Below are 21,516 nucleotides of genomic sequence, written 5' to 3' on the forward strand. Positions count from 1 at the left end.
AAATAAAAATAAGTATATTCCAGAAATTTAAATACATTGTAAAATAAAATCGATTGCGAGAGTGGTAAAATGAATTCGTGATACAGTACAGTACAAGAGTGTGTCTTTTTATACAATTAAAATACTTTGGCCAGTTGAATATTGTGTCAAAAGAAATGCACAGTATCACTAGAAAACAATTTTTTGTGACATTTGGAAACATTTTTATTTGTATATAATTTTTAAGATAATACTCTATCATGATTGCACATTAAAGGCATGGACAGCAAACTGTATCACAGCAGAACTCCTCAACTGGTTTTGTTCCAATCGCATTTTGGTGACATTTTCCCCACAAATGTGACATTCATGAACAGCGAAAAAAGTTGAAGGTCTTAAACGCAGCTTCAAGAACGTTTTGGCTGCATACGGACCAGGAATGCATCACTTACATTCCAAGACTACTTTTATGAGTCAAGAGAAAGAGACCGAGGAGGAAAATGGCATCATGTTTATTAAAAGCTTGTTTAACCATCTGAACATCCGGCAAATTTGTCAACCTCAATCTGATAACAGCCAATTACAAATAACCCATACTCAGTAAGCCAGAAGGGTCTGTCTCTCATGATGAAAGACGGTGTTGTATGAGCCCACATTGCCCCAAAGTACATAGAACACACAATACAACATGGAGAAACAAATTAGGAACATAAATGAATGCAACTGTTGAATACCAACAACAACAACAACAACAACAACAACATGGATCCTAATTAGAAGACTTAAGGCTCAATTGGGACCTGAGGATTCCATACATTGAATGTACAACTCTCAGCGTGCCATCATTATGCACTTGGTGAGAAGGGAATATGGAGGAGGAAGGTAAGACATCGATTCACCAGTGCTCGCACCATCAGCAGGTTTGGCCTTGTCAAATCTATGAATCACAACTTTGGTTCCAGTCTGTTTTACGCCTGATGGGATGCAGCCTGAAAATAAAAAAAGCATCAGTAAGACGCAGGTAAAGTCACAGACGTCTCAAACTGGAGTTTGTCAAAGGGCAATCGGGTACCTTGTTTCGCCCGGAATCAGCAGTATTCTTTTTTTTTTTGTTTTGTGTTCCAAAACACAGTCTAAATGGAGGCAAGATGATTTTTATCAATCAACCACTCTGAACTAGAATGTCACTTGTTTGGATTTTTCCTCTGAAAGTTCTGCTAGTCTCCATAGGACAGAAAGAAAATCCAGGAAAAGTCCATCATGGGTACACAACCTCTAATACATGACACTATCCATATATTAGAAGTGAGGAAAGAAGAAACAAACAAAAAAAGCATCCAGAAAAGCTGCAGGTCAATTCATGTCACATCAACGCCTCCTTAAAGGGCCAGTTCCTTTAAATAACTCCTTAAAAAAGGATGAAGCGCATTCTTCGCAAGTCACAGTCAGGTGGGAAGCAGGTGAAAGTGAAGACAAGGCTCCCAGGCCTCACGTCTCACACCTGCTCATTGTCTTGATGTTAGGCTGCAATGTTGAATTGGTCATAGCTCGATCCTGGCTGTGAGGATGACAGCAGCAAGGTAGGCCACAGGAAGTGATGAAGACACCGAGGCAGCTCCCGTGGCGATGGAGTCTTGAAAAAAAAAAATCACACACACAAACATGTAATGCCTACTCAACAACTGGAAAACCTGTCCATCAAATTTTGACTAACACCTTCAGAGAGGTTTAGTTGACTATGTTTGTTGTTGACGACATCAAACTTTCAAAAGTTTCCCCCTTTTGTGTAAAAAAATAAATAATAATAACATGGTCAAAATATTAGAAACAGCTTTTAATATGTTTCAAAACAGTGCTTAGGGTACCGTAGCAAAATTGTGTGAATTTTCAGAGTTGGAAAAATTCAATGGTAATTTAAGAGAGGAAACTACAATTTACAAAATTAATGATCATAAAAAAAAACAACAACACTTTGGCATACTTCTGACCAAAACAACATAACTTCATTCAAGTACATTTGGAGCTTATTCCAGCGGTCTGGTACACCCTGAACTGGTTGCCAGCCAATCGCAGGGCACACATAGACAAACAAGCCATCACATTCACAATCTCCTCTACGGATAATTTGGAGTGCCCAATTAACCTACCATGCACGTTTTTGGAATGTGGGAGTAACCAGAGAAAACCCATGCATGCACGGCGAGAAAACGTAAACTCCACACAGGAAGACCAGAGCCGGGATCAAACTCCACACATCTGTGAGGCGACATGCTAACCAGTGCCCCACTGTGCCGCTCTGATTTATTTCATTTTTAAATCAAGCTCTTGCATTGGATCGGGCAAGTTTCAGAAAGCATATAAATGAATGTGTTGCTTGAAGGAGGGCCACTGGGTGGCACTAGTGTGTTAAGCACACGCTTAGAAGAACCTGGCATTCAAATAAAGTTGCAAAAACAAACAAAACATTTTACAACTAAAGTACATTATTTACATGCCGTCCATCAATGTACGTTGGTGAATAATATTTGTACTGCTGCCTGTGGAACTGTACATAGATAAACCTGATTCCACTGCTTTACAACATCTTCTTTATCTTCAGCATCTTTAGAATTTTTTTGAGATATAGTTCAAGAAATAATTAGGATCAATGCCATATCCATACTTGCAGTGAAATCAAAAGCCTGGAGCACTTCTCTCAGTAACTTGCCAAACTGATCTGCTTTGAAGGCCTCTGTCATGTTTGATTTAAAAACAAACAATTCTGCCTCAAATCCATTTTTGGCCCACAGCAATTAGAGCTGGGCGATATTGCCAAAAATAAAATCTATTTTTTTTCACAAGGAAAAAATCAATTTAGAAGACAGAATCCCATAGGGGGAAAACTTCTACAACAAAAAATGTGAATCCTCCCCCCAAAAAAGAAATATTGATATGTCACTGAGACCTAACAACAATACTCATTGCAAAGCTCACTGACATGCACTTAACATCTGTGCGTAACTACACACTCAGTTGTTATGTTTCCAGTCGAATGATTGATTCCATGTGATACAGCAACAGTGGCGGGAAATGTTTGCATGTTTTATGTATCAGCTCTCCTACCTGCTATCTTGGGGATTGTAATCTGCCGACTGCTGATGCCCTCCCCACCTTCGCTGAAAGGTTTAATCTGGATGACGTAGTCCTCGTTGACGGGCAGCGACAACTCTAAGGATGTGGTGTTGGTCTCCACCACGCTGGGACGGCTGTGTCTATCCTGGCTGTACATCACCTGAGAGATGAAAAAAAATATGTTAGTTTCCTGCACGATGCAACATTGGGACAGACGGCAAGTATATGGTGAAGGTCGTAGGACAACTTAATGGGAACACCTCCAGCAAGTAATGCAGTGTTTCCCAACTTTCTGAGTCAAGGCACAAAATTGACATTAAAAAAAATGTCAAATCACACTACCAAACAATAATGGGGAAAAAAGTATATACACGGAAATAATGACAATCTAAGCTAGATTCACACTGCAGACAAATGCGACCCAGATCAAAATTTTTGCCCAGGTGCGACCCGTGTCTTTTCGAAGACAGTCTGCATGGCTCAATTCAGATTTTTTCAAATCTGACCAAAATTGCTTTCATATGAGGTTCTAGATCAGATTGGGATCAGGTGGGGGTCAGGCTGCTTGGTAGGGAGATTAACCGTTGGATCGTCTGTGTCTCATTTTCCCAAAATACTGTATTTTTGTACTTTGTAGTGCATTTACATTGGAAATGATTCATTTTGTAAAAGAAATTGGGCTCATCAGTCACTCATGTTTTTCACTGTTTAATCTGTCCGGAACATGAGTGATATGTGTTTTTCATTGTAAGAATTGCAGAACAGAAAGTCGCGTGGAATTGAAGCATATAAAATAGAGGTTCGGGTGTATATAATATATGTTCTAGTCACTAAATAATTTTCAAACTAATGAAGTGATACTTTCCCACCCTACAACTGATGATCTCTAATGACACACTGCTAATGTGCTGCAACACGCTGGTTGGGAATCAAATAATTCAATACAGGAGACGTGTCAAAAAACAAAGTAATTTTGTCAAAGATATTCACTGATTGTACACTGCATTTTACACCCACTGAAAACTGGTACAACTGCAATAACAAAACCAGCAACATACTTGTCGTACACAAGTCACATAACTTACTGTCTTTCTTACCACCTTCTATTAATTTTACTATAGGAATACAGGTTAGTCTTCCCCTCCCTTGTTTGTGTTTTATTTCTGTCTTTGGGTTCACCTGCTGCTGTCAGCCCTGCCCTTCTACATCAGCCAATCAGCTCTTTTCCTGCTCTTGCGTTCCACTGAGGTCTATCAGACTGTGTCAATTGTATTCTTTTACGCTTTTGCCTGCATTAAATTGCCAGTGAAGTAGCATTGAGTTTATTCTCCTGTTGTTTAAGTGCAAGGGTTTGCACTCATTACCTTATAACCCGTAACTTCAGACTCATTGTCCAGAGCGTGTACTTGGTCCCAGTGCAGTATGACCTTGGAGTTGGAAGTGTTCCACATGATTTTGACGGGAGCCTGACTGGGTGCTAGAGTGGGAGGGAGAGCGTTGGAGAGGGGTGGAGAAGAGGCGGTCATGAGGAGATAAAAACAACAAGGCGGCCAATCAATAAACATTAAAGTCAAGAACCAACTCAGCATGAAGGATATTTCTCATTAACAGTTGAACAGTGACTCAGGTGGTGCAGACATAGTAGCTTTGTTTGCTTGTGAGAGGGATGAGGTGCCAAGACACCTTGGTTAACAAAAGTCAAAACTATTGTGATTATTATTTGCTCTTTTTGACAATCTATACATGCATTTAATATCATCCAAACATCCAGTCCAACAGCGGCTAAATGCACCAGACTTAAACGTAATGGGTCAGTTGTAATGCATTCATTTTGCGACGTGCACTATCTTGTCGAAACGACATGCACAGTGTGGCCCAACACTGACTGCCAGATCCTCTTCAAGCATAATTTGCATTATGAAGGAGGTAGTCCATTAAATTAGCGACATAATAAACTGACAAAATAGAATAGAAGGATGAGTTACACTCCTGGTAGAAGCAAGACTAATACAGTCAAACAAGGAGTAGTAAGGAGTCAAACGAAGCATAACGATTCAACGTATAATTGAACTATGATCTAAATTGCGGAACAAGATCATGTTTTGCTGATAACGTAGATATCTAAACACTGGAGAAGTGAATGTGTCAATAACTCTACATCCCTAAGGGCTCTAAGTATTCCTTTTTTCCCCCCAGCAATTGAACTGATCGTCTTGGCCATTTTATTGTCTGACAAGACTTGGGAGGTTAAGAGCATTTGGAAGGTTAAATGTTTAGTCTCAGACTGAATATTTCAAATTCCCAACTGGTATAAAGTACTGTATTTTACTCTGGGAAGGAAATATTTATGTTGTGTTGACTGTCACCTGCACACACGCACACATCAATGGATACATTTTGCCAGTTATGTTACAAAAGGAGCTCTTACGAGGCTTCTTGGTGGTGACATTGACAATGCTGCTCTGTGGACCCACTCCAGCGCTGTTATAAGCCCGCAGAGCTATCAAATAGGTACAGCTGCCCTCCAGATCTCTGATGTGCACTGATGTCTTATTCCCCACCGTCCTAATCACACTGGCCGCCTCCTGCTTCGCCTTTACCCCCCAGTACTGCAACTAAAGAAAAAAAACCAAACTATATGTTATTGTCTCTAACACACAGAACAGCCGTAGATTGAGGTGTACAGACACAGTGTGTCCGGAATATAAAATGACTGTCTTCATCAATATAGCTATGCACAAATAGTGTGTGTCTAATTAAAAGCAGCTAAATAGCAAGAAAAAGCTATGAATAGTTTTTTTGTGACCAGTTGCAATTGTGTGGGCATGTGCTGTGTTGACCTCATAGCCCAGGATGCGTCTGCGATTGTTGCTCCAGGCCAGAGGCTTCCAGGTGACCTCCACCACAGATGCTGAGATGCTCTTCGCCCTGAGCCTCCCTGGTGCTCTGCTGGGCTCTGAAATGTACACAAGACTGTCTCGACATATACTCGCTTCACACCTTCGTACACATTTTTTTTTTACCACTTACTTATTATTGTGATTATTATACAAAAAAGTAAAATAGCACACATTTAATGGTGACTATGATGTTAAAAATGGCCCGATTTGACTGCAAAGTATATGGTCGATATCAATGTATACGTTTTTTTTTTTTTCTGTCTCTTGAAAAATAAGGCTGCATTTATTTAATATTATTTCAAAATATAATACTTAACTTTTAATCTGAGTTCAACACACCTTTGAAAAAGTCTACTAAACTGTTCTACAATAAAAACATTAAATAAATGCTTTCTTAAACATAATAGTAGGACTGGGCGATATAGCTGAAACATGTTTCTGAATATAAGTGAATTATATACGATATCAACATTGTCTATGTCAATATTGATAACTACTGATATTTTTGTAGCTGTTGAAAATAAAAACTGTTTCTGTGTACTTTATAAAGTGCAGAGTTGCTCCTCTAGCAGTGATAGTTATGTGACAGAGGATAGTTGCATACATGAACCTTCATTCAATGTTAATGCAGTGTATGTATAGTGAACTAATACTCTTTGCAGTGCCAGCATTAGCGTTACCCAACCACCACCAAAGTCGCGGGTAATATCGACCTACGGTGCATGCAAATCAGCAAAAAGAGACAGAACAAGAGTAAAGAACTAAAAACAATATTAGGTGCATGCCGTGGGTGGAAGGGAAGGCGTCAGTTGTTTTATGTTCTCTGAAGCCATTCTCACTGTCACACATTACGCACCATTTATCTGATGCTACATGCTGCGCAGTTGTGTTTGTTTCACTACACTTGTTGTAGCTACACACCTTCCTCCGCTGAGTAGATGGTTGCCACAGGACTAAAAGGCCCTTCTCCGTTGTTGTTGTAAACCCCGACTTTGATTTGATAAGATGAATAAGGGGGAATGCTCTCATTCTTGAAGACATATCTGGAGGCGTCAGGAGATGTGACAGCAGCCTGCATCCAGCCCTGTGCACCCAGTGGGCGGAAAGCCACCACATAGCCAAACCCGGGGCCGCTCTGCAGCTCCTCTGGAACAGGCTAGAGTAGGATAAGATGACTCATAAGGATGACTCAAGAAAGTGATATTTAAAGTTATTAATACCAAACGAAATGCACCATTGGAATATAGAGGAATACGGCTGAGGGTGATGCTGAAATTGCAAGTACTTATCACGCTGCATAAGTGGATTTATACTAAGGAGAAAAAAAAATGACTATTCCAACAGGCCTTGAGCGTTAATCTTTATGTTGCGGTTCACAGGCGGGGGGAAAGTCAAATAAATAAAGAAAATACAGAATGTGCAGGAATGTCTTTCTGGAAAATAAAAGGTAGACTACTAACTCAGAGAAAAAAGAAATACCTCCCAAGTGATGACCAGTTCTGAACGTCCCCCTCCACCACCATTCACTCTAGCCGGAGTCACCCTGGGAACTTTTATATGAACAGAAAGGATTAGATGCCTCATGCAGTAAAAAAAAACCTGAAAAAACACGCTTTACTCAATAAGTAATGTTTTCATCAGAGCAATCAGATTCAGATACTTCAGGTTTTTTGAAATTGCAAACAGAAATGTAGTTCATGTACTGTATGCCACATTCAGAATCTAGAACCACTAAGTTTCAATTTAGTTCTTCATTTCATTCATTTTTCTCTTCACAAAGACGAGTGAAGCTACAAAATACCATGGCTGACATCAGCAGCAGGGAGGTTTGCATGAGCAAGAGGCACAATTGAGTCCTTTCATAATATCTAATGCTGGGCTTCGTGTGTTTTCCCCACTTTCAATCAACAAAGCTCCTGAATAAGCTTACTTTTGGTGGTGTTGATTTGAAATTAATTATGAGTAAGTTGTGGTACATACGCGTGTCCTTGGTGCGGGCCTTTCTAGAGGCTTTGCTGGGCTCTCCTGTTCCGATGCTGTTGGTTGCCAGTACTCTGAACTCGTACTCCACCCAGGGATTCAAGTCGATGACAGTGGCTGACAACTGCTTTCCCCCGAACAGCTCAGGAACTAAGAGACATTACACCAAATTACCTTTCATCAAAACCCTGAAGAATCCACACTGGAGCTGTCACTGAAGTATTTACTCATTTCATATGTATTTTTTTAAAATCCTTTAGATGTAAGCAACCTACCAGTGGAAACGGCTTGCCACCCGAGCGAAAAAAGTGACCTGGCCTGGATGGTATAGCTGAGAATGGGGCTGTGGTTGTCCATCCCAGATCCCCAGGTCAAGAGTGCCGTGGTCTCTGTCACCTCAGTCACTTGACAGTCCACAGGGGGCCCTGGAGGACCTAGACGCCAGGGTGTGAAATTATTTTCCAAAGGGGCAATGTGAGGAACTGGAGTTGCTGTTGAGGGCCAACATTTTAAATGTATTAGTAATTGTGTGTAAAGCTGTAAATTGTATTGCTTCAATAAGCTGCTACTGTGTGTATGTTGTTATATTTAGGAAAATAAAAAACTGTGTAAGTGTCCCAGAGGGATAATTACAGAGCGTAATCGTGTAATTAGGCCTTATTCTATGTCAATGGTTTCCAATACAAGAATCACTTATGACACTTATGTGCAATTTAGAAACGCAGAGTAAGTTAAGTATTAACAATAATGTGACAAACCTAGAGTTTTTTTCCACTACTAATTTTAATATTAACCTTAGATGGCAGAAAATACTAAAGATAGCTTTCCCCTTCTCCCAATAGTTAGCAGGGCACACAGAGATGAACAAAGATCCGCACTCGGGCTCACACCTACAGACCATTTGGAGTGCTCAATCAGCCTTCCATGCATGTTTTGGGGATGTGGGAGAAAACCGGAATTCCCGGAGGAAACCCATGCAGGCACGGGGAGAACATGTAAACTCCACACAGAGAGGGACAATATTATATTATATTATATTATATTATATTATATTATATTATATTATATTATATTATATTATATTATATTATATTATATTGAGAGCTCTCATCAATTGTTCAGTAACTGACTCGTTTAAGAAAAGAGAAAAAAGCTGACTTGAAACGAGGAAGAAAAATTCAAATGTAAAAATTACTGATTTTCTCTGAATTAAAAGTTTCTTTTGCAATACTGTGTGTGCTTCTAAATTCTACACAATTTGAATATATTGGCATAGAGTATGTGATACATCTTATCTTACCTCTGACCACCATATCAGTGGCAATAGAGACACTGTCCACCTTGGTCTGAACTGCACATGTGTATTTCCCAGCATGCCTGAGCTGAATATTGCGGATCATTATGTCCCCGGCCGAGCGCTGTCAAAACAGTTCAGGTTAATTTATTTAAATAAAATAGCAGATTTTCTTGGTATTCACTTCATGAGTGAGCTCCGTGGTAGTGAATTCAATGGCGTAACCTCAGGGAGACAGTCGTGCTTTGCAGTTATTTACAATTTTTGTTTGAAGATTTTTTTCCATCATATCTATCCTTCGATTTATTCAACTTTTCTGCACAAACGTCTATCAATGCCAAATGCATTCTACCTTCAAAACCATCAGAGCCACAGTAATAGTAATAAATAGTCACAGTTTAAAAGAACGTTCCTAAAATGTTACATTTACATTTTTAAAGTAATAAATATTTAAAATATACTACATCATGTACATACTATATATATATACATATATATAATGCGCTTCTATAACAACTCTATGTCCAAAACCCTAATCAATCATCACCAAAATGTATGTGCCCAGGTGTATGTATGTGATAGTCATTCTCGGGAAATAGATCAAAACTAGTAATATGTTTTATTTACTTCAAGTTGTACGGTGTCTCATACAGTGGCAACATTCTGTCACTGATTGAACGAAAACAAATGTGCCCGACTGTCACCAAAATTTGTGTGGCCATGCATAAAAATATAAAAATCATAGTCTGACAATATGAGAACAAAATTCGGTAATATTTTGGAAGATAGTCACGTTGGAAGTGTTACCTCGTTAATATATACATATGCATAATATCGCTTCTGCTATGACTGTCTTCAAAAATATTGCAAGTATGTACAGCATGTTTATTCTAATATTTTTGTTTTTCAGAAAACAAAAAGTACAGATAAAATTAGTGTTTAAGTACAGGATCAATGTAGTATCGTTAACATCAAAACGCTCCCCATCCTTACTCTTGACTGACCAATAATCGTCATGGAGCTTGCTAATTATCCTACACTCGCTATGCAGTATTTTTCACAGCATGTTAGTGATCTGAATGCAGTGGGGTCAAGGGATTAAATAAACTGCAGGGCAGGAGACATTATTAGGCTACTATTGCCCATGATCATGTTGAGTGCAAGATAAAAATAAATAGGGAATGATCAAGCACATCATAATTGCTTCTCTTGTTTAGGAGAGAAACATTGTTATAGATGATCAACTAATATGCTTGGCTGCACACTGCATAATGACTTAACTACTTGCTGCTCTTGTCGATGGAGGATAATATTACCAGCTCAACGGGCAACCACAGAGCCCTTAACACTTATCTGTATGTTTCTTATAAGCAAACAATGAATAGGTTGCTCCCTGATGTATCGGATAAATTAACCTGTAAACTGAATTAGTGGAGCTTTCTTTTACATACAATGAAGACCAACTCTCCCATGAGTCTCTTTAAACTAGTTAAGTAAGAAGTGTGTGGTTAAAGATATTTGCTGCCTCACCATTCCTGTGTGTGAGGGATTTCATTTGTATGTGGCTGTGTTACTTACAGAGCTATAAAGGATTGAGACTTACCCCACCAACTCTTTCAAAATAAGCTCCGGCGCTGCCAAAGTGGATGAGCTGCTCATTGAAGAACCATGTGAACTTGAGATCCAGCGAGGGGTCATGATAAACCTGGCATGGCAGCACAATGCTTTCCCCCACCGTCACATCTAGATGACCGGCCGGGCTTGTGATCACAGTTGGCTCTGGAAACATGGAGCACTGGTTGAAAAAATGCTAAGCAATAAGTTCTCCCTTTATTCATGAATCACACACTTTTTGTATGACTTTTTGAGTATGGGTGTATATTATCCTATGACTTTTCTTCTTTATGCTCCATAAACATTTAACTGTAAATGGAAAAAAATACAACTCATCCTTTTTTTCTTTTAGTCCTGGTCCAGATATTCACTCAACTCAGAATAAATTGTATTTGGTCTGTCAGTGAGCAAATATTGTACCTCTTATGTGGGTTGCATAAATTACAACACATTCCAATGTCACTATACTGCTGCAGTGGCAAAGAAAAATAAACTCGGCCTGAAATGCAATTTCAGTCTGTGTCAACACTTTTTGTGTTAGCATTTTACTTTTCTCCAGCTACGGGATCTTTATTCTGTCTCATATGGGTTCTCGTTTAATACACAAAATAGATAATAGAGCAAAGGTTGAGAGTCCGGTGAGCAGTGAATTATAAATGCATGTCATAAGTATTCTAGTAGACAGAGGAGTAAAGGTCTGTATTTAGCTCTGTCAAGACAAGGCAAGTTGTTTATCTGGTAGCGGCTAAAGAGAACTGGCTGGTCGTCGTGGTGCATTGTAGGTGAGTCTGGGCAAAGTTTCAACACTGGATGCAAAACGAGTAAAACTTTCTGCCCGTTGATAGCAGAGCTGTCACGCTCGTTTCTTGTTATGACTGCGGGGGAAATCGCAAATTGGCTTCCTCATTCACAACATACAGTATTCCCCTGCACACGATAATCCTCATTCGGTACAGTTCTGTTTTTATAGCTCTGAAGCGGCTTCTTTTACAACCTAGATCTTAATATTTGCATCAGAATTAGCATAGAAATTGCTGCAAATTTTGTGGGTATGCCTCAATATGCTCATACTGATCAAGTAGAGCCTAAATGCTATGTCTGCAGTTTAATTTCCCATTACGAAGGAATACAAAGCATGACATGAATTCCAGATGGAAGAATAATTCACACTCTGGAAAGCAAGGTACACAACAATTAGATATATTAAAGTAGGATTGAGCTCTGGAGGCAGAAAGCAAGATTTATTTGTATAATTCACATTATTTGTTGCAATGATCCCTTTACTAAAATAAACCACAAAGACATAGTCTGATGAGAAAAAGGTTGTCTGTAGTTTTAACTAGTGAATGTCAGAATTCCCACTTAAACGAACGCACCAGTGCAATTCCAGCAGCAACTCCCTCTCCCTCTCTAGCAGAGGCATGCTACCCAGTACAATGAAGAGGTAATATAGCAATAATTATTTATGAAAAAACGTTCAGGCTGATCATTGAAAAAGACACAATGTTAAAGTGATACTGTATTTGAAAAATTAAGAGTTTAAAATTCTAATTTATAAATATAAACACACAGATTATCTATATGTTACCACAACTTGTACATAGAAAGAAAAGAACTGGGGGTGTGGGAATGAATAGTTGGGTTTCTAGCAAATGTATTTGCAATTCAAAGTAGATGTGAAGAGGAATCACCAAAGGCCACTCTAATAGAGCACTGTTGTCAACTCGGCTCTTTAAAATGACCCCAAGATCTTACTGCACAGCAGAGGAGTGTTATTTAGAAGGTTTTAAAAAAAGCCATTGTCCAGAAAAATAAACGTAACACTAAGGCAAACAAATGCAATCAGCTTTTAGCTTCTTGCAACTAATTGGACTGCACAAAGTAATTTAAAAGGCCATGGCATATACATGGGCACCTTGGTTGAAGTGTGTGACTTTAGTGTGATTTAAAGCGCAACAACAATGACTGATTGTCGAGGATATCTTGCACACCAGCTGCTTTAATTTTATTCTATTCATACGTTTGTAATTGCTTTATAATTTTAGCTGCTCGTCACTGATATGTGACAGGAAAACAGAAATACACAGTGTTCTCTTTGAATTAAGACTTTTATTCAACGTCGCCATAGCATTTTGTGGCAATGAAGTGTGGTCTTTCAGGTCTGCAAGCAAAACGAAGAAATGGTAAAGATGTTTCTCTCTTTTTTTTCTTCTGTTCAGATTGGTGATCTAATTGTTTTTCATTCAACTGTGTTATGTTAAAAGTGAAGGAAGATTAATAATCCATCCACCCAAATTCTATAGCACTTGCCCTCATTAGGGTCAGGAAAGCTGGAGGTATCCCATCTAACTTTAGGCGAGAAGTCTGGTTGTCAGTCACTCACCAGGCAATGATTAATCTAACAAAACAGAAGTTCTTACCTTTAACCAAAAGGCTACCGGCGCTGCTTGCTACGCCAAACTGGTTTCTGGCTACGCACGTGTACAGACCGGCATCCATTTTAGAGACATTGGATATGCGAAGACTTCCATTATCCAGCACAGTAACTCTGCGGAAAACAATGCGCACACAGACACATACAGTTTATACAAAGTTTATAAGGCGTATCTGATTAAGACCGTTGACAGCATCAGTGTTGGTTTAAGGAATTTAAATGGAAATTTAGCCTGGCTTGCGCTAACCTGCATGGTCATGCCGCTGAAATGAACAAGCCCACTATCCTAAAGCGTTTTAAATTGAGCCTGGTGTTTATCTCAGCAAAATTTAATTGGCTCCCTGCGCTGCAGTGTGACATAAGCAGGACTTCAGCACTAAGTGCCACAGTTTGATTTCGCTGCACTGTGACTTGATAAGAACAGTACACTTTATGGGAAGATCTACTCATACCGTGTAACTGTACTTAAATTGCTAATATGTAAATTTATACTCCCTAAGGCATATATACACAAATTGATGCCAAATGCATGCACTCACCCTGTATGCAGTATGATAATCATAAATTAAACTTGTTCCAGTCCAACACTTCCACTGTATACTTGTATTATAAATCTCACACTACCATTAATCATAAAAATAAATTGTCAAATCTTATTGTGTAAAGCCATGAATGAAAAAATTCTCCGGGTAGAATTCGCTCAATTGCCGTGTTTCTTGTGTTGCTGATGCATTTATGAATATTAACGACTTAAAGCTGAGAAAAGCACAGTCAGACAAAAGATAAATATCGCCTTCACCAGTTATTGAAATTGATTCAATTATTCCTCATAAATGTCAGTGAAATCTCAGGAGGAACAAAGTCGACCCGCTTGGCTGCGTGACAATAAAAGAAGGTTGAGCCGCTACAACAGATTGTCCCAGCAAGCGACAACAACAAAGCTTCTCATTTCAAATGTTGCCGTCATCAGTCAAGCCTGGCAGATTTCATCTGACGCAAAAAGTGTGCTTGTGCCGCTTTACCTCTCAACGAGCTGCTGTAGTGAAATATAACCAGATATGACGGAGGAAAAGTCGGCAAGGTAACTCTTGTGCAATGAAGACCAGATGCTTCCAATTCCCAGAGATTTGAAGAACAAGTTGATGTCACAGAAACTCTAAGTAATTCTAAGATGCATCAGTTTATCGCTGGCTAATGGCACCCCGTGTGTATGTAAATTGCAATGACAGAATTCAATGCACTGGTTTCTTGCTTGCTTTGAATGCAAGCATGTGAATGTACAGACTGGCATGACTGTAAATGTCCCACAATACCTTGGTACATCTTTGGGATATCCATCCATCCATTTTCTTACCGATTTTCCCCACGGAGGTCCCGGGCGTGCTGGAGCCTATCCCAGCAGTCATTAAGCAGTAGGCGGGGGACACCCTGAACCGGTTGCCAGCCAATTCGCAGCGCACACAGAAACGAACAACCATCTGCACTTGCACTCACACCTACGGGCAATTTGGAGTGCTCAATCTGCCTACCATGCATGTTTTTGGGACGTGGGAGGAAACCGGGGTGCCCGGAGAAAACCCACGCGGGCACGGGGAGAACATGCAAACTCCACACAGGGAGGGCCAGAGGAAGAATCGAACCTGCAACCTCTGAACTGTGAGGCGGACATGCTAACCAGTGTCCACTGTGCTGCCATCATTGAGATATTCTACAAAAAATGTACACTGATTGATTGGAGGGAATTACATGACACCACAATTCTAGGGGAGACATTTTCTAAGGGAGCGTCAGTCCTGGCCAGCTAACGCCGTGTAACAATTGGACTAGAAAACAACTTGTATCATCATTAGACATGTCCCAATTAGAGAGCAATGAAATTCTTTTTAGAAACATGAAACCACATTGAGGCCTACCAGGTGGAGACAGAAACAAAAAGCTGACCTCTGATCTTATTTCTTCAATTTAAAGAAAGACATAGACACGAGCTAAGACAGGGGGAAAAAAACAACTCCGAAGCAACCTTTAGTGGGGCTGGGAGCACAATGTGGGCACTGGAAAAAAAAAAGATCTTGAAGACTTGCACATGTGGCAGGGATGCGGGACCCTGTAGTTTACACATAGTATTACTATGACAAGCAGGCGAAGGTTTCCTCTGCAGGGTGTCCAGGCTCTCCCTTCGAGCCTCTCACCCTATCTCTGTCATATGGGAGGGACCCAGAGTTTAACACATTTAGAGGAGCCAGATGAGGTGGCTGGAGTGAGGGAAGGTTGAGCTCCCCTGCTGAAGCTGCGACCCGCCTCCAGATAAACTGTAGATAATGGATGGTTGGATGGATATTTTGTGTGTGTATGTTCATTTCCATGTTACTTACATAGCTTTTTACACACATGTTGTGTTTGTACACACTCGGGGTGTTTCAGTTGCTAAGTAAATGCAAACAGTAATCTCACATTTTGTGTGTTTGAAAATACAGTATAATATGACCCTGTGGGTACTGTTATGATGTTTCAAAAAAGTCTGACCAATATTTGTACACATAGAAAGATCTCTGTGGCAGATGTAGTGGAAAAATGGCTGGAAATGCCTCATTGTAGAATACAATCACAGAGATATGCTGCCTCCAAACACCTCGCTTGTAATGGGAGCATCTTTTAAAAGCATTTCGGTGTCAACATGGCATTGCATTTATCGTGTGCTTCAAACACCTTTTGAAAAAAAACGAAAAATGAAAAATTTATTAAAAAAGACAGCAGGATTTGTTTGGTTGGGAAGGTAAACAAAGAGAAATTGGTTGAAAATTACTGGTGTGAGTAGTTCTATTGAGAATCAGGGCAACATCATTTTGTTAGAGTCAGTGAAAAACACACCATCCACTGCAGAGAAAGCAAAAACTACTACTGAGACTATCATAATCTACAAAGGATAATATGAATGGTCTCTAAAATCTATTCTCCAAAGACCAGCAAAAAAATCTTTGACAGACATTAATCCCATGATCTTGTTAAAGATGAACACCCTCCAGCAAATAATCACATCTCTTTGAATTATTTATCTAATTATCTGATTTTAGGGGAATGGTTTTATCTCAATTTTTAAAAAGAAGCTGCTACCATAAATTCCTCTGAGCACAGATTTGAGTATTAACATAATCATTGTGGTCCTTACTGAGTAAGTTATCAGGGAGCTAAACAACACTTGAGTGCCGCTGGCATGTTCGATGGCAGCAGACAAAGTTGTCTTTTAATCTTTAATCTAAGTCATTTTGTCAGTAAGAGAGGTCGTGCCAATTTAATCAAATTTCTTGCCATCAATATTTTATCCTGCCTCCTAGCCCCGATTGTACAGCAATTTCCTGAACACATTTGGATGCTTTGAAATTAATTACCCAGCTCAAGATGCCATTTTCTACTCAGTAATGGGGTTATGCCAATATTTCAAACACAACTTGCTCAAAATATAGCTGAACACGCCTCTTTATTAATGGATACCTTGCAGGCGGCCTGAAGCCCTCCAAATTTAGCCAAAATGACCAATATTGCCCTAAAGACTTTGGGAATAAAAATACATTGTCCACTTGTACCTGTGGGACAGCAAATTTAATCTTGCAGGCGAACCCAAGGGGTCTTTTGTCGTGGACGGTAACATTGAGTTATGGATATGAGATGTCACACTTGTATGTGGAGTTCTCTCCTCAGCAATCTTGAAAGGGATTATCGAGGATAAGGATGTGAAGAGCATTAGCTATCTGGAAAGCTTTTACGTTGGTCTTCCTCCTGTCAAATATTGCACTAGCGCAATTAACAGGAGTGGGGAAATTTGTGAGGCACATAAAAGATTGAGTAGTGTGATACAGTAAATAGGCACTTTTCAACCTTATTGGTGGGTGTTAAAGTGAGCTAGTGGGTGTAATCGAATAGCTCAGTCTGTCTCTCCATGGTGCAACAAAAAACTATCAGGCTGTAAATAAAAAGAAAACTTAATTTGAACCACTAAAGAAAGATGGCATAGTAAAACTATTTACTACTATGATATTCTGGCAATCTGTTTATTTCATTCTCTCCAATGACATGATGTTTTTTTATAGGCAGGGCATGAAAAACTGTACTTGCACTATATCTGATGAATTACGCTATTAACCATATTACTATTCTCGAGCATGATTACCAGTATTGTATTACAAATACGTAGTAGTGGCAGTGATCAGCGTTTACATTAAATTCGTTACACACTTTACATTGACCTACAGCTCTCCACATACAGTACACGTAAACGTCAAGGCTATCTTGTTCTATTTGCATTTGCATCCCGTAAGATTAGAGGAATCGCTGCAGCAAGATTTTATTTACACATCAGGTTCTGCTTTATTCTTAGCTAGTTTGTACCTCTCTACTCCACATCCTTGAAAACATTATCCCTGAAAGATTAAGTAGGAATTATGGGTATTTTAGTTCTGCCAGTGGGATGGATTACTGCTGTGCTACTGCTGTAATAGTGCTGGTAGAAGCCTCATTTCTGTGCAGTGGAAACTAAAATCTAACGAGCGAGGAAGCAGGGAAAAGGCTTGCGAGAGATGCTGCAATAATGTCAAAGTCTACATTTGGTATGCAACTCACCCACTACAAACCCGAATGGGAAATCTCCCCATTTGAGTGCCATTGCACATGGCCTTATGGCTCCATTTTTCTTTTTATGTTTAAGAGGATGATGAAGCTGCAAGTTGGGTCGATCGTTTCACAGCACAACAAATAATCTTGGTGCTGATGCAGCCGCTCGGTTTCAAATAAAACATCTGAGAGCTGTAACCACTGCGTCATTTGGGCTGGTATTGGTATTTACTATCAGACCAGCCTTTCAGTTTTCCCAACAAATTGTCTGGCTGGGGTTTCTGAGTTAAGACTTCAACTGCTCCCACACTGTGATGTGGATAAATATCTGAGGAAAGAAAAAATGCTGAACAAGCCGAGCAATTAATCCCGTGTGGAATGACAAAATTGGATTCGATGTATGTTGCAGCAGGTGTGATTTGCCTCCTGCTGGCGCATTCCTGAACGTTGAACACATTCACACATAGCAATGAATCACTGACAGATTTGAACACTTTTTGATAAGTGAGGTTTTGACTTGCATTTGACACCATTCCAGGAAGTACAATGGGACACGTTAACAATGTGCATCCTGAAGGTCCCTTGAAGCACCCTCCAAATAAAAAATAAAATAATTGCATTATTATTCAACAATTCACAAAATGCACGCTTTTTGTGCTAATGGTTTTCAGTTCGGTTCGGTACACGCCCAAAAACCAATTACCGTATGTCATGTATAGGTTATAAGTGAAAGTAGTGTATGTTCATAGCATTAATTATTATTAATTATTTTTATTGTATTCTCATTTAAATTATTTTATTTTGTCTTTCTAGCTATGCTAACGGTGACAGGCATAAAAAATGCTCGTCAATTGGATGCAAAATGTGTATAAAAGTTCAGATTTCTCATATACAAAATAAATTTGTGACAATTAAATTGAGGCAACTATTTTGCATGCATACTTTTTACATTATTTTGCTTGTTATGCTTCATGTTTCAAGCGAGATTTAACGTCAAGTATAAAGTGAATACCATTGCTCAAAACAAATTTGCAGATTCACGGACAATCAAAAGAATCTGCCTCACCCCCGATGACATGCAGGTCGCAAATACGTGACCTGGCCGTTCAGATAGCGGTCGCATAACAAAACAACGGATACATATCTATTCTACGACGACATATGAAAGTGTCCTAGGTCGGATGCAAAAAAAAAATGGAATTGAGCCGTTCAGACTATCTTCAGATACAGATTGCATGCGGGCAAAAAAATCATAATTGAGCTGCAGTGTCAATGTGCGATGATGCACATGCACCACAATTTAAACCCATTTAGCCGGGCTAAAGATTGTTCTACTTTCTGCCACCAAATTATTTGGTGCATGTTAGGAGCATGGAAATGAAAATATCCTAGGTCCATCAGAACACGCAGCGTGGCGTTGTGAGAAAGAAAGCTTGAACCTGCACGGAAATCAAGTTGTGGCCGTTTTTATGCAGAGCACTGTCTATGAAAATAGAGCCCCTTATTGTCCTATCTTTCCTTGCTCAATGAGGTACTGCATTGATCCATGCAAGCTGATTTCTAATAAGATAAGGTGTCCAGTTGGCTCCCTTGATGCCACATCCACTACTGCAGAAGAAGGCATGTTATTCTGCAGCTTGTCATTGATCAGCCCTTTTGGGGATTGTTTCTATTATGTACGTCTCACTGCCTGGATCATCATCATCTGCCTCGAGTTTGAATAGACGTGCAGAACTCACATGCTGCTAATGAGCTGATAGATCTAAGAATGGTCAATTACCTTTTTGTAAACAGTATGGAAGCCAGCCCCAGCCAGACCCTTAGAACAATTAAGTCAAAGAGAAAATGTGGAATCCAAAAGGGAAAGGGGTGGAATGCAAAATTTAAGAAATTCAGATTTTACTGTTTGCCGTGGTTTGGTTATTTGCAGTTTGTCAACATGAGTAAAAAGTAGACAAAAGCTAAATAACATGTCCATGAAATTCGCTTCGATAACGATAGCAGTCGACTGTTCAAGACACATTCACAGTGAAACCCAGTACCTGTGGTTGTCTCTCAAGGCTTCTTTTCCTTTCCTCCACGAAATCACACCCCAAGGAGACATCTTGGGCTTGCATTCGATCAGGACATCACCACTCTGTCGCGCCAGAGTTTGGGCCTTCAACAAATCCTGTGAGAAGTCTGGAGCGATGGCTAGATGAGAGTCAAAACAAACAAGAAATTAGATGGTTTCTTCCCACTACTTTAGTGGCATTATAATTTATCCTATTTGTATGTGAAACACTTCCCTATGAATTACGATATGAAATAAGCTATGTAATTGTCTATTTTTTTTAGTAGGTCCCAAAACCCAGTACATTCTGGTGCAAATTAAGCACAAATAACATGGCTGACATTCTAAACATTTATTATACTCTTGCTCTTACAAGCACCTCCTCATTGCTAACGTCAGCTGTAATTCGACTCAATTTCAGTTTTTGAGCGTACACTTACAATGTATGTAGCTCTTGTGCTATTATATTTTCAAATACTTATTAATTGTGATATTAATTTGTTGTTCCTATCCCTAACACATTTCGAGCCAAACCTCTGTGAAAAGTGTACTGAACATCTAAGCATTTACTCTGCTCTTTCAAAACTCGGCATTTCATACTAGTCAAGTGATTTGCAGTAACTTCTTCAGCTTTTTAGGTTCTCGCTTCTTGCACAGTGTGCTATTCCACACTTGCCTGTAGTCATATAGAGTTACAACGGAGGCGAGGATCAATTCCGTAATGCAGAGGATTCGCACCACGCAGCTCATAGCTGCTGTCCATAAACATTGTGCAGAGCAAGTTAGCTTAGTGCCTAGCGTTCGTGAACAGATGGGAAAATGGAAACTCGGGAAGATGGGTGATTGTGTGACGTGGACAAGCCGCTTTTTTCTTTTTTTTTTTAATCAGCTCAGAGCTGATTCATTAGCATGACCTATCCACGAGTAGCATGCCACCTCTGATTAATGAGCTTTTGGCGACAAAGAACACTTAAAAAACAACAACGCAGCTTTGGTGATCACAAATCTGCATTGTCTGAGATCAGGATTTCGATCTGAAAACGATAAATCATTCAGCTCTAGTAGGAAGGCTTGAATTACTGCTGCAATGAAGTCGTGAATATAGAAGCTAGAGCCCTACCAAGGACACTATTAGAGTGAATGAGCATCTAAAAACATACAAATAACTTCATCTAGTACATAGGCCGGCTCTCACACCCCTATCTCTAACCATAAACGGTTGCTTGTGCAAAAGAAAGACACAATCACATATGCTCACAGAGCCACACACAATCCTTTTAAGAGGATATTTAATGTGAAAGAAAGTGGGTTTTCCATTTCCATGCATTTCCCTTAAAATGGACATTATGCATGAAGAATGAGGGCTGTGAAGCAAAATGAAAGAATGCAAAATGAGAGGGAGGTTTCCTTGGTGGTCCTTTAGGCCTCAATTACTGAGGTGCCGGTGTCTCATACAGTTTGGTATGCGCTCACGCTCAGCAGAAAGCTCTTGCAAGTCTGCACACAAGCTGGCGCCGGAGACATACACGGTGGTCAGAGAGATTCC

The 21,516-nt window shown here is 39.6% G+C and overlaps 1 protein-coding gene across 6 annotated transcripts in view; it reads right to left on the minus strand.

Annotated features, from left to right (window-relative positions):
• Positions 1 to 472: 472 nt before the first annotated feature.
• The window catches only part of cntn3a.1 (contactin 3a, tandem duplicate 1), a 67,528-nt gene continuing 46,484 nt past the window's right edge, over positions 473 to 21,516 (minus strand). For 4 of the 6 annotated variants that reach the window (XM_037280354.1, XM_037280367.1, XM_037280346.1 and 1 more), the window contains 13 exons: positions 19,960 to 20,110; positions 13,299 to 13,426; positions 10,868 to 11,043; positions 9,271 to 9,388; positions 8,246 to 8,404; positions 7,971 to 8,120; positions 7,470 to 7,540; positions 6,912 to 7,146; positions 5,931 to 6,046; positions 5,519 to 5,705; positions 4,455 to 4,567; positions 3,082 to 3,250; positions 473 to 1,612 (listed from right to left, as the gene is read on the minus strand). In XM_037280354.1, coding sequence (XP_037136249.1) covers positions 1,521 to 1,612; positions 3,082 to 3,250; positions 4,455 to 4,567; positions 5,519 to 5,705; positions 5,931 to 6,046; positions 6,912 to 7,146; positions 7,470 to 7,540; positions 7,971 to 8,120; positions 8,246 to 8,404; positions 9,271 to 9,388; positions 10,868 to 11,043; positions 13,299 to 13,426; positions 19,960 to 20,110 — 1,865 coding nt within the window. In that variant the 3' untranslated portion in view covers positions 473 to 1,520. The remainder of the gene's footprint in view (positions 1,613 to 3,081; positions 3,251 to 4,454; positions 4,568 to 5,518; positions 5,706 to 5,930; positions 6,047 to 6,911; positions 7,147 to 7,469; positions 7,541 to 7,970; positions 8,121 to 8,245; positions 8,405 to 9,270; positions 9,389 to 10,867; positions 11,044 to 13,298; positions 13,427 to 19,959; positions 20,111 to 21,516) is intronic. The other 2 variants (XR_005101365.1, XM_037280373.1) reach the window with 2 other exon arrangements.

The sequence above is a fragment of the Syngnathus acus genome, chromosome 2 (assembly GCF_901709675.1).
Source record: "Syngnathus acus chromosome 2, fSynAcu1.2, whole genome shotgun sequence".
NCBI lineage: Eukaryota > Metazoa > Chordata > Actinopteri > Syngnathiformes > Syngnathidae > Syngnathus > Syngnathus acus.